The 12,464-nt window shown below is 42.7% G+C and overlaps 1 protein-coding gene across 6 annotated transcripts; it reads left to right on the forward strand.

Moving 5' to 3' along the window:
* The first annotated feature begins 227 nt into the window (after positions 1-227).
* On the forward strand, positions 228-11,669 carry CTXN3 (cortexin 3). Of its 6 annotated transcripts, XR_014838747.1 has the most exons (4): positions 1,445-1,630; positions 9,180-9,961; positions 10,402-10,481; positions 11,532-11,669. XR_014838747.1 is itself a non-coding variant. In XM_005661613.4 (2 exons), exon 2 carries the CDS (start codon positions 9,261-9,263, stop codon positions 9,504-9,506), a length of 246 nt encoding a protein of 81 aa, XP_005661670.1. In that variant the 5' UTR covers positions 1,445-1,630; positions 9,180-9,260; the 3' UTR covers positions 9,507-9,649. The 6 variants fall into 6 exon arrangements, 4 of the variants coding, with proteins under 4 accessions (XP_005661670.1, XP_020940366.1, XP_013850529.1 ...); XR_014838746.1 differs by lacking the exons at positions 10,402-10,481; positions 11,532-11,669 and adding an exon at positions 228-278 and having other exon boundaries at positions 999-1,630; positions 9,180-10,379; XM_005661613.4 differs by lacking the exons at positions 10,402-10,481; positions 11,532-11,669 and having other exon boundaries at positions 9,180-9,649.
* Positions 11,670-12,464: the final 795 nt, after the last annotated feature.

A 12,464-nucleotide genomic window follows, 5' to 3' on the forward strand; every position in this document is an offset into this window, starting at 1 on the left:
ATGTTCCCTGAACCCAACTCTGCTGGCAGTACTGAGACAGGGTGCTCCATTCACCAATACCATCGGCTGAAAAGGGTGAAGGACACCAGTGAGCACTGAAGGGTAGTGCTCTGCTGGGTTTTATTCATCCCATTGTTTTCTTTGTCTCTGTGTGTGTGTGTGAGAGTGTGTGTGAGAGAGAGAGAGAGAGAGAACACATTAAGTTACACTAATTGTAAAAGAAATTCAGCTAAAAATCTGGAAGACATCTGGGAAAGCAATCTTGGTGTTCTTGTGAGGTTAGGTTCTAATGGCAAGCATTTGACTCTGACATGAGATTCTAACACTTAGCATTTGATTTTTCTCAGGCCTGAGGCTTATCCAGGATTGCTGTCTCTCGCTAGCAGATGGGGGTTTTCCTCTCCGAAAACGAGCCCCGTTCTAGTCCCTAGAGCTACTGGGTACTGGCCAACTTCTCGCAAGCGCTGAAGAGACAGCAGAGATGACAGGCACAGGCAGGGTTGGCTTTAAATATCATGCACCCCATCATTTGGTGGGTGGATGTTGTCACTGAGAGTGCTTCCACTTTAACAAAGAAAGTGGTGCGTTGCCAAAAAACAAGGATGTTTCGTCTTAAGGATGATGCTGAATTATTTCCAGAGAAGCATTTTTTTTTAAGATGAATATTATCCTAAAATATTTTCCAAACTTATTTCGGCACTTGAGCCAAGAAAAATAAGTCTTATGTCCCATAACTAGAATCTTTAGAATGAGAACAACTGGCAACAAAGATCCATCTTGATTCATCGAGGGGTCTCGGATGGCCTGTGTGGGGCAGGGTGCCTGCCAAAGTCACAGTTACGCAGGCCAGCCAAAGGAGACCATGGACCTGCCAACCCACAGCCTCGTAACTTTACAAACAGATGGTGAAAATAGGATGTTATTCTTTTTTAATTGTTCCTTCCCCATTGCCTCCCGTAATTGCTGCTTTTCTGAAAGGTCAATTTTGTTTTCTTTAGGAAAAGGAGTCTTTGCTTCATCTCCCAAATGTGAAATTGATGCCCTACCCTAGACGCCTTCCCATTAATTAAGTTGGCCTGAAGGTCATAAAGCGTAATCAATACGGAGGCTGGTTGCTGCAAGGGGCTAAGTGACATCCCCAAAGAGGACTAGTGTCAATACTCAATAGAGAAAAGCAGACCCCCGGTAGATTTATGGCTTTGATTTTGAAAAGGTGTGGGAATGCCCTGGGATGTGTTCACCCACACTCCTTTTGAATGTTAATGTTTTCTTGAAGATGATTTCAGACACACTGCTAGGATACTGCCTCTACTCACTGAAGCAGAAGCCTCTGAAGAGTTGCTGAGGCAGAACTGAAATCATGGCTCGTCTCAGAGAAGCAGCTGTACTGGCCGCTAAGGATGCCTCACACAGAAAGACGATGCTCCTTTAACTCGGGGCTTTTAATGGGAAGTTTCTAAGCCTGAAACAACAGCTTCGGATCTGGGGTGTGCCATCAGCTGCTTGCAGCTACCACTGTCTACAGCTTTAGCACAAGCCTGGTCGGGAAGAATGGAAACGAAAGAGGCTCGTAACTACCTGTAACTGTTCCACCAGGAAATGGATCAAGTGTTTGTTCAACCAGATCCAGGTATTTGTCCAAAATCTGTTTCTGTGATGGGCTAATTATATGCTTTTCTCGAACTTTACAATTTATGCATGAGCCAGAATCGCATGGATGACATTTGGATCCAAGATCTGAATTTAGATCTAGCTGTCAGATAAAGTCTAATTAAACAATTGCTAGGCAAAGTTAATGCCAGGGGGGTACAATGGAAAAATGCTTAATTGTAAAGCATGCTTAAGTTTATAAGGCTGCTGCCACTGGGTAAGGGAGCAGTAAGAGAGGCTGTTTTTCTTTGCTAAGCTGCAGTAAGTTTTGCCTAAAAGCTATTGCCCACTACATTATTTTTTCCCCGTTCACTTAAAACATCCAACCTTCCAAAAGGTAACAGGGATGTTTTAATTTGTTTATAAAGGCTCACAACCCAACAACTCATAATGACAGTGCTGCCCATCCCTGGAGATGAGCAGTGTGGAGCCCTAGCCCTTTGAGCTCTCAGCAAGCACCCTTTTTCACTAGGAAACACACAAGGAAAGGGAAACGAAAATAGAGTAGAACAGTGAGGTTTACTGTTTGAAGTTAAAAGTTCCAGTTTGCTAGTGGTGCCTTTTGATACTCCCATTTACAGACTGGCACTTGCACAGTGTTTTTCTGACGCTCTTGGCCAGGCTGCAGCCTAGCCCTGCAGTCCCTTTAAAACTCTCTAAGCAGATGTTAGGGGGAAGTCAAGCTGAGGTTAAGGCTCAGGCTGAAGACAAAGGTCTCTTGCTGACCCAGAGCTGACAAGCACGGTGACAAGTACCGGGTACCACAGGGTCCACTCCTAAACCTAAGCAGATGTGTCTGCAGGCTGACTTTGCAGGGATGGTCAGAGAAAACAGAACTCCCAGTGCAGCAGCAGAGGCTGCACCGGTTCCGAAACTGCCTGTTGACATTTGTAGCTGGCCACATTTGCTTGTCTCTAAAATCCTTGTTTATGGGCTTGCTACTAGCCTTGCATCTATTTTTGGAGAATATAAAATAATATTTACTCGTAACCATCCTGTGAATTCTGATGCATCAGGGCTATTGTATTGGAACAGGAGGACTGTGTTTGGAAAAGAAGAATATGGAAGTTGCCACGTATTATGTGAGCCAGAAAAAAAAATGGGGCGGGGGGGGAGGTTAAAATGCAGGAAGTACCTAGAAAGAGCCAGGAAATCTTTACCTGAAGTTCTTGGCTGGCCACCAAGAGGGCCATGAATTCTTTGAATTTATAGGAAACGTTTTGCATTTTTGCGTGGATGTCCTGGAGTGCAAGTTCCTGTTCACTGGACTGTTCTCATTTCATAGAGAGAATTTCCACAAAATTCATGTGACTGACTTTTGCTTAGGTAGTGATTTGATGACTTAGACTATGAGGAGGCTTTCGTGGAGGGCTTACCGTCGTGGGGGCAGCTGTATAATAGGGTTGACTAGGACCTTGACATGGCTGGGGTCCGGGGGCGGGATGCAGGGGTCCCTCCAGAGACACCAGCTCTACAGACAGCAGTACAGCTGAGGCTTCCCTTAGCTCAAAAAGTTGAGAGTGATTTTATTCTGACTCAGTCTCAGGATATGTATCACTGAAAATCATGCTAACATTTCGACTTTAGCACTGTTGCAGGTTAATGCCACCTTTTGAGCGAGTTTGTCCCTGCCAGTGGTTGCAAATTCAGTCCTGCCTACCTAGCCAATTCCTTTCCTGTTACAGTCTGCAGATGGGTCTCACTAGGCTGCCAGATAAATATAAACAAGTTACACAGGATGTCTTTGCGGAACAAAGTGTCCGGTCTGTCACGCGTGAGTGTAAACAGGACAAGCCTGGGAGTGTTCTTGCTCAATGGATGAACTGTTCCTACATCTACTTTTGGAACACGTGTCCAGTCTCATAGCAAGGTTTTTGGCCTCAAAGTTTTAAAAATGAGGTACAGCAACTCTGTGGTTTTGGAATACTTAAAATACAGACAGCCTTGCTTCACTGCACCCTGAATATCATGAGCCACTGAGGGATGGTGAGAATGGTGACTTTCTACTCATGCCAACATGACAGGGAGAATCTTCGATCCAGCATCCTTTGTGAGATGCTACTCTTCAGAGTTTTATGGTCTGGACTGGTTTCCTTACTGTTGCCATTTCTTCCTGGGAAACTAGAAATAAACCTCGTTTCACACAAACGTGAGATAAAAACACTCATCCATCATCGCCTATTTTTTAAAGGTTCACTATGTGCCAGGCAGGACTACACACGTACTACATTGACTGCAGCTGTTATTGCAACTCATTTCAGGAGGGCAGGCGCTTGAGTCAACAACCACAAAAGTGAGGTGGCGGAATGCCTGCATGTGGCTCCACAGAACAAGGAGCCAAATGCGCTGAACTCACTCTGTTGCTGTCACTTGAAAAATAAGAAAAGAAACATGTCATTGTTTTTTAAGATACATTTTCTTCAGATAAAATATTTTTCCCCTCCGTGAAACTGTATAATGAGATGCTAATGCGATGAATGTCCAAAGGGCCCAAGCTTGAGAAGGATGTGTGTTGACATTGAGAGTTTCCATGTAAGACAATAGGATTCAGGGTATTTTAAATGATGGCTTTTCCCTACCAAAAAAAAAGCAATTTAGGTGAGAAAGGATTGATCCCTGACACAGAAGGAAGAGTGCTCGATTCCAGCTGATTTCTGTATTTCGGACCTTACCCCACAGCCCTGAGGCCAAGGAAAATCTAAAAAGCCCAATAACTGCTTTTTAAATCATGAGATCTGTGACTTTTAAAGTGCCACCGTGACTCAGATTATTTGTGATTCTTTTGAAACACGATTTGCTTCAAACCCAATGATCTGACATCCCAGTTCAGGGGGATGATGTGTTTTTTTCACCCCTTGCTCAATCAGCTGGCATCTCCAAGTTTGAATTTAGTTCCCTGGACTCTAAGGGGCCAAAGATTTGCTTCAACCTCTGTTTAGAGAGGCAATGATCCTCGCGCAGCAGAAAATTCCTCAAGGAGCTTGTTGTTAAACAAGGGGGAGGTGACAGACACCGTGGGGACTCGTCCTGTGATAGCGCTGCTGCAGGATGCATGCAGGTGAAGTGCTGGAGACACAGCAGGAAGCACCCATGCCTTTGGTGAAGGGAGAGACCAAGGCCCACCGAGGAGGCGGGATTTGGTGAGGGACGGAGAGAACTCCACCGGTGGGAATAGGGCAAGGAGGCGAGCATCCGGCACAGAGCATCATGACCAGAGGCTCAGAGGTGGGAAACCTGGGGTGATCTGGAACTGCAGGTGTCAGGAGCTGCAGAATAGACAGGAGGTCTGGGGTCGACAGATCAATTACGTGTACCTTTGTTCTTGTCACTTTATTCAAAGCCGAATGTGATTTGATCTTGGTTCCTTTTTAAGACGTGTTTTAAAAATATATGAATACCTTAGAAAAATTCCTTTGTCAGAGTATGACCTAATTTGTGGTCCAGAAAATAGGGGTATTGGGGCCATAAGGGGGTTAATGGGTGGGTTAGGGTCTTGAACATTAGAGCAGACAGGTTTTCTGGGGGGAGGAGTGGTTAGGATATGAGCTTAGCAAGATAAATCTTGACGCAGTGTGGAGGAAGTAGGGGGAAAGAAAGAGAGGGCTTCTTTGCCAATAACTTCAACATAGTTATTGGCCAATAGTGAGAGTGGCTCCGGCTGGGACGGGCTGCTTGCATGGAGCTTAATTAGTAATTCAGGCTGTTACACTTTGTGAATACCAGAGTCTGGGGAGCTTGGTTAGAGAAAAGGAATGTTTTATATGACTTTTGAAATGGCTTCTTTTCATTAAGGTTTCCTTGGTCCATATTAAAATTAGACTATTTCCTGGGCACAAACAGACCCAGCAAAGGAGAGACAGGTGTGCTGCATGATGAGGGAAACACGTCAGGATTAAATATTGCCCTGAGTACCTGTGGTCCTTCCTACACTTAAAATAACTGCCTTGTGCTGTTACTAGCATTTGTGATGGCTGTGTCATAATCTTTTGAAATAATTTACTTGCCCAGATTCTGCTATTCATCTAAAAGAAACACTTTACTATTGAGCTAAAACCAATTGTGTACATTTTCTAAGAATCATTTCCACCAAAAAAGGAACATTTCAAAAATGTAGATGTCTTTGAATATTTTTGTACCATGATGGCCAAGTGATTTCGTTTTCTGCATGTTATTATACTGATGCTTCCTTTAACTTAAACATGCTGTTGAGCTTTCCCACTTTGTAAATTATTGATTAGCTGATTGCAGATTTCAAATCAAGCAGGCTCTTCTAGGGATTTCAATCAGTACTGGGCAAAATTGGAAAATAGTTGGCATTTCTTTCTGGATCTGGCTCCCCATCGCCCTTTATAACTATCTCCTGCTCTTCTCCTCCCTACCCACTCTCCCTCATCTTTTCCCAGGGCTCTCCTGCTGGACCAGCTGCAGACCATGTCTGCTTCCCACCACTCCTCTCTAGCAGCCCCTTACTCCCAGCAACATCTTCCTTCAATTCCCTTTCTATCTACCACATTTCTCCCTCCTTCAAATAGGAACAGTATTCAAAGACAAATTCCTACTGTGTTCATGCATCACTTTCCTTGGTAAAATCCTGCAAGTTCATAGAGACCTTGATGGTTTGATCAAATGATGGTATTTTAATAGGAAGTTGGGCACCACAGTATGGTGGGAGGGGAAAGGCTTATAATTTATGAAGATTTGCAGAGCCCTCAAAAAGTTTTCATCGCTATTTTCTCATCAATTTGGTATATCTAAAAGGGGATGTTGACAAAAGGGTCAGAGGATAAGAATATACATTTGCATTTCAGCAGGCTTCTCAAAACATGTGATCAGGCTGCAAAGAGGGTTAACCATATCCTTGCATCTACCTTTTAATCAGCACAGGGTGGTAAAACTGCAAATTAAAACTGAGTTTTTAATCATGCTAATAGCTGGCTTTCCTCTAAAGAAGCGAAGCCCCAGACTCACTTATAGGGAGTTGTGGCTGATAATCTGAAACAGGATGACTAGGTTATTTACCAGGGCTTCTTAGAATGGTTGCCCATCAGTGCAGCCCCCAAATGCATGATGTACCAGTTCTAAAACCTGAGTTATGGGGTAAGCCTCGAAATTGTAAAATGTGGAGCTGGGAGTAAAGGATTTGTTACTTTGTCTATACAAAGGATAAGGCTGGGGAAGATGGGTCCAGCGTGTCATGACGCCGCTTATCCTGTGAAGACCAAAAGTAGGAAGGGAGGAACCCAACAGCTATGTCTATACTAGTCAGCTAGCTTGTGGCTAAAGAATCATTAACCCGAGCTCAAAAGGTTCTCAATCCAGTTTTTCACCGTTTTCATTGAACTTTACAGATTGAGGTATCATTATGTTGTAAATGTACACTATCAATGGTCCTCATTTTTCTTCTATTTCCTTCTTGGATTATGTTGTGTTTTCATAAATAACTTCCTGAAAATGCATGGCTGTCTCAGCTATGTTGCGAATAGACAAAGAAAAGGGCTCTGGCTTCATCTGAGTAGAGGGGAAATGGACATAGAATGGGATTCTAGTACACCAGTGGGAGGGCAAGGGTCCAGGTGAGGGAACATCAGTAGGCCAAGAAGAGACAAGAGGGAGCACAGCAGCACAGCTTAACATCCATTCCTCTAGCTCCATATGGCTTTCTTTGGACTCAGACCTTGGAGAATTTTGTATTTGGTGTGATGATGTCCAGCTTGGGTGTTTGGGGTGAGATGGAGGTCCCTAGGTAGAAGCACTGGGAAGATGCCTTGGAAGATGTGGGCACCCTTTCCTGCCCCTCTCCCGTCACCCATCAAGAATTAGTACCCAAGACTGGGAGGGTACTTAAAATCAAGCAAACCAAAACCAAACCCAATCCATGAATATCCTCCATATTCCTCAGCAGATTTTTTTGTAAAAATACAAGTTTTAGCCAAATCTTTCTTTAAAATTAAAATAAACCATCAATGAATCTACTTCAATCTTTCCAGCCTTTAAAAAATTTAGTCATAGAGCTGCAAAATACACTTTCCTCCAAACTGGTAACTCTTTCCTCCCAGATATTGTGTTGTACTTCCCTAAGTTTTTTTTTTTTTAAAACTGTGATTTTATAAACCTTGAAAAGCCCATCCATAGAGATTATTACAGCCATTAATGCTATACTTCAAGGCAATGATTATAAGCTAACTGAAGAAATTCTGTGTTAGTCCTTCAGGTCATAATTTCTGTTTTTATTTGGTTGCTTATTTTCATTGAGCATAACTTCTTTCCAACATGTTCATTTCCATAGATGACTCTTTAATTTTTCTTATAGACAGATTCATAAATATGTCATATATTTTTTGATAAAGTCTAACATAGGTACTTTATAAAATTTGATTGATATTAATTTAATTCAAGACACAAAGCTTTCAATGGCCTTTGTGTATACTTCAATTTACCTTTAAATTTTAAAAATTTAAACATCCTGCCTTGGGTATACTTTTTTCCCTTAAAATAATAATATCCATAGACTGTAATTTTCCTACTAGCAAAAGGGAAATAGTGATAACATCTTTTTCCTTCTCTTCCTCTCACCACATGGTCTTAACCAAACAGCAGGAAGCTGCTGTAAGGCTTTTAAAAATGCACTCCATTACTTTCCCCCAGCTCCATCCTCAAGGTCCTTCCCAGGGTCAAGTATTGAACCAGCTTTTGGTTTTTTGAAGAGCAGAGAAAACGCAGCAGGAGTTTGATGGTTTGGGAGTCTGACACATCTTCCTTCTCCCTTGGCCCAGACAGGAGAAAGCAAAGGAGAAGCATCATAGCTCCCTTGGTCATGTCTTCAATGAAGCAACACTGTGTTTTTCATTGTTGTATACTTTCCAAAGGCTTTTCACAGTCATCCATCTTCAGGATAAGCACCGTGACACATGCAGACATTTCTACTTCCATCTGCCCAGCGTACTGACCTCTTTAAGGTCCCAAGCTCATTAAGCAGCCTGGAGCCCAGAGCCCAGAACCCAATGCTCCCTGAGGCAGTTTCTATAGTGAGCACCTTTTCCAGCCTGTTTCCTCGCCCTGGGGCTGCAGAGGTCCCTGCTTTGATGGAGCTTGTAGTCGAGTGGCTGTCTTGTGTTTACACATAGCTGGGGCTCAGTCAATGGTATCATTATTAGAATGATGTGAGAGTACTATTATTGGAGGGACGCTGGAAGAGACTTGGCAGGGAGGCTGGGTTTGGATGTCAAGTTGGCAGCACACCCTGAGGTCAACGTTACCTTGCACATTTCTCATCTTCCCTACTCTGGTTGCCTTCCCTGCCCATCCCTCCTGGCCCCAGGTGGCTGCTCTGAGGACAGTCTGGTAATTTCATGCAAGAGTAACCTATTCTTTCCCATAATTAGATAGAGTTAGGCACCCCTGGTGAAAACATTTAGAGATTCCTTCTTTTCTCTGAACAATATGATGGTGAGCCTGGAAAATGAGGTTCCCTTTGGTGTTTATTTCTTTTCCTTCCCTTTTTTTTTTTTTTTTTTTTCTTCTCCCTGCAGCCTCTTCAAGGTACAGCCACCATGAGCTCAACAGGCTGATGATGGAAAAGAAGGGACTGTGTGTTCCAGCTTCCCTGGACGATGGATGGAGGCCAGCCCGTCCCTTCACCCCTGGTGCCCCTTGGGAATGTGTCATCGGATGCTAGCATGTCTCTGGAGCAGAAAACCACGTTCGTTTTTGTGATTTTGTTGTTTATTTTCTTGGGCATCCTTATTGTCAGGTGCTTCAGGATTCTTCTGGATCCGTATCGGAGCATGCCAACCTCAACCTGGGCTGACGGACTGGAAGGCCTAGAGAAAGGGCAATTTGACCATGCCCTGGCCTAGCAGGACAGGGGCAGGAGCCTGTCATGAGGAGGAGGAGTGCTTCACGTCTTGGAAAGGGACTCTCTTTAGTCAGTGTTCTCAGCAATTCAAATTTTAACTGTACCTAGTTGGAGGACCACAACTAGTATCAGTAAACATCTGAGGATACTGGAGATGGAGGTTTACATCACTCACCCCAAAGAGGAAGGTTTAAATTTCTGTATTTACTCAATGATTGAAGGCTGCTGAATGTGTATGATGGTGAAACCAAGAGCATCAATAGTGACTTGGTCTAAAATGAAGCCCTCTGGGACCTGACCAGAGAAAAAGACTAGGAAGGACCTGTTCTGACTCTGGTGACAGGACCAAAAGAGGCTTCCTCGCTCTAATTGTGTCTCTCAGTTTGTTTTACTTTCATGGGACTCTGAGTCCTAGGCAGAGAATGAGGAAGCAGTTGCTGAATGGACCCAAAGCAGGTACTTGTTTTCTCCTAAAGTGAAGAGCATTGAGGGTGATGGGAATGCCTAGAAGAGGTTTTTCTGTCCTACCTCTTCTGGAAAATATGAGTGAGGGTGATATCATCTTATATTTCATGTACAACTGAATTCAAAGTCTTATGGATGTTCTAAAACTCTGTACCAAGCCAAGTACATTCTGTATATTCATATCAATAACATGTGTAGAGGTAGCTATACATAATGTGACTTTAACTTTCTTTGCACAATTGATTGAAATAATAGGTTGCAAGTGCTGCTCCAAGCTGGGGTTTTGGTTTTTTTGTTTTGCTTTGTTTTTTGATAAAAAGGTAATTGTTTAGAGAAGACTTTTATAGTCTTAAGAGGCATGTGTGTTTATGGCTGAATATAGAAACCAAATAAAACTTTTCAAGAGACAGAAGTGTCTCCTCTCATTTCAGTGCTCTGGAGGCAGTGTGTTACATCGAATGCTGAGAACTAACTGTTCCGAGAGAGAGAGAACAAGCAAAGACCATGAAAGGTTGTGTAATTCCTCACCTCCCCATTTCAGGAAGGGCTCCCACAGATTGTCCTGACACATAAGACTTATTCTGAGCATTGTTTAAGTCCACCAGAAAGAGACATGTGAAAACCTCTTATGCCAGCTTCTGTATTGGTAGGAAAAACTTGCATCTAAACTTGTTAGGCTGTATTTATAGTCTAGGGCTTCTAATTTTCACCTCAGCTAGCCATCATTTTTTAATGAAAAAAGAAGTCTAAAAATCCGACGGTTCCTAAAAAGGCAGCCCTGCTTTCCTCTCTGTCTCTCTCAATCTGTCTCTTTCTCCCTCTCCTTCTCTCCCTTATTTTTTTTTTTTTAACATTCTTTGGAAGTCTTCTGCCAAGTTTTCAGCCCTCCCCATGTTCCTTCTTGATTTCTGTCATTAAAAAATAATAGCTTTACCAAAATATAATCCACATACCATAACGTTCAGCCTTTTAAAGTGTATAATTCACTAGATTTTAGCATAATCACTGAATTATGTGACCATCTTTCTAATCCCAGAGTCTGCACCCTCCAGCAGGTCCCTCCTATCCCTCTTCCTCTCAACCCCTTGTAATCTCTAGTCCCCTTTCTGTCTCTATGGATTTGCCCATTCTGGACATTTCATATTAATGGAGTCAAAGAATATGTGGTCTTTGGTGTCTGGCTTCTTTCACTGACCATGTTTTCAAGGTTGGTTCTTCCACGCTGTGGCGTGATAAGTACTCCATTTCTGTGTATGGCCAAATCATATTCTGTGGTTTGTCTATACCGCATTTTTGTTTATTCATCACCCACCATATCCACCGGCCAGTCTGAACAAATATTCTGCTGTGAACATATTTGTACAAGATTTTGGACGGATGTGTGTTTTCAGTTCTCTTGAGTGAATTCCTACAAGTGGATGTGCTGGGCCATATGCTAACTCTATGTTTAACTTTTTGAAGAACTGTGAGACTGTTTCCCAAAGCAGCTGCATTATTTTACATTCTTTCTGGCAATGTATGAAAGTTTTGATTCCTGTCTTAACTCTCTCCAATTCCTCAGATTTCTTCTTTAGCTACAGATTTTGTAGCTGAATACATCACTTCAGGAATGGACCAGAATAAAAAGAGGAATCACCTCATGATTTCTTCATGCTACAAGTTCGTTGATGCCTTCAAAGATCCTTTGCTTCTAGATCTGAAACAAAACACTGACGCTGATCTGTGATCATCCTGGGGTCTATTAATCACCTGAGTATTCTCTTGCCTTACTGTTACATCTTCCTTTAACTCACTAGTTTTAAAGTTTTATTTTCTCTTCAAACATGCTATATGTCATGTGTGTCCTTATTTAATTTTGTCCCTATTTTATTGGGAGTCTATTCAAACATTCAAGTATTTACAGAGCATTGGCTTTGAGCGAGCCTGGCATTTCCAGCACTGAAGATACAGGAAAAACACAGGTTTAGTTTTTGCTCTTGAGTAATTTTCTACCTTGTAGGAGAGCCGAGAAATGAAGGAAGGCGTGTATCTGAATCATGGTTCAAATGACTCTGGGAACCTATCATTCCCACACCATCAGAATCATCTGGGAGTTTAATATATATATATAAAGAAAAACATAAAGTAAATAGCAGTAGGAAAATTTCTGCCTCTTTAGTTTGCTCTGTCTACTCAGTTTCACTTGCAGAGCTGGTTGAAAATGTAGATTCCTACAGCCTTCCATCCCTGGAAGTTGATTCTGCAGAGATGGGTCAGAGACAGAATACGGGAGAGGTGTGGGCCAAGACAGTCAAGCCAATGTCCCAGGAAACAGCGGCTCAGGTGATGATACTCTATGACTAAGTGCTTGGTATGAAACCTTAGGAAATGTAAGTTGATATGAAATAAGTTGTACCTTGACCTAAGAGGTTGGAAGCATTTTCTTTTTATAGCTGCACCTGTGGCATATAGAGGTTCCTAGGCTGGGGGTCAAATCGGAGCTGCACCTGCCAGC

Source organism: Sus scrofa, chromosome 2 (genome assembly GCF_054392235.1).
Source record: "Sus scrofa isolate SSC_HxYL_T2T_F1_AM1 chromosome 2, Sscrofa_HxYL_maternal_Yorkshire_Landrace_v2.0, whole genome shotgun sequence".
In the NCBI taxonomy this organism is placed as follows: Eukaryota; Metazoa; Chordata; class Mammalia; order Artiodactyla; family Suidae; genus Sus; species Sus scrofa.

Bases quoted from the DNA above. Each gene is read 5' to 3' on its own strand.
- CTXN3 (XM_005661613.4), top strand. From the start codon at position 9,261: ATGGATGGAGGCCAGCCCGTCCCTTCACCCCTGGTGCCCCTTGGGAAT.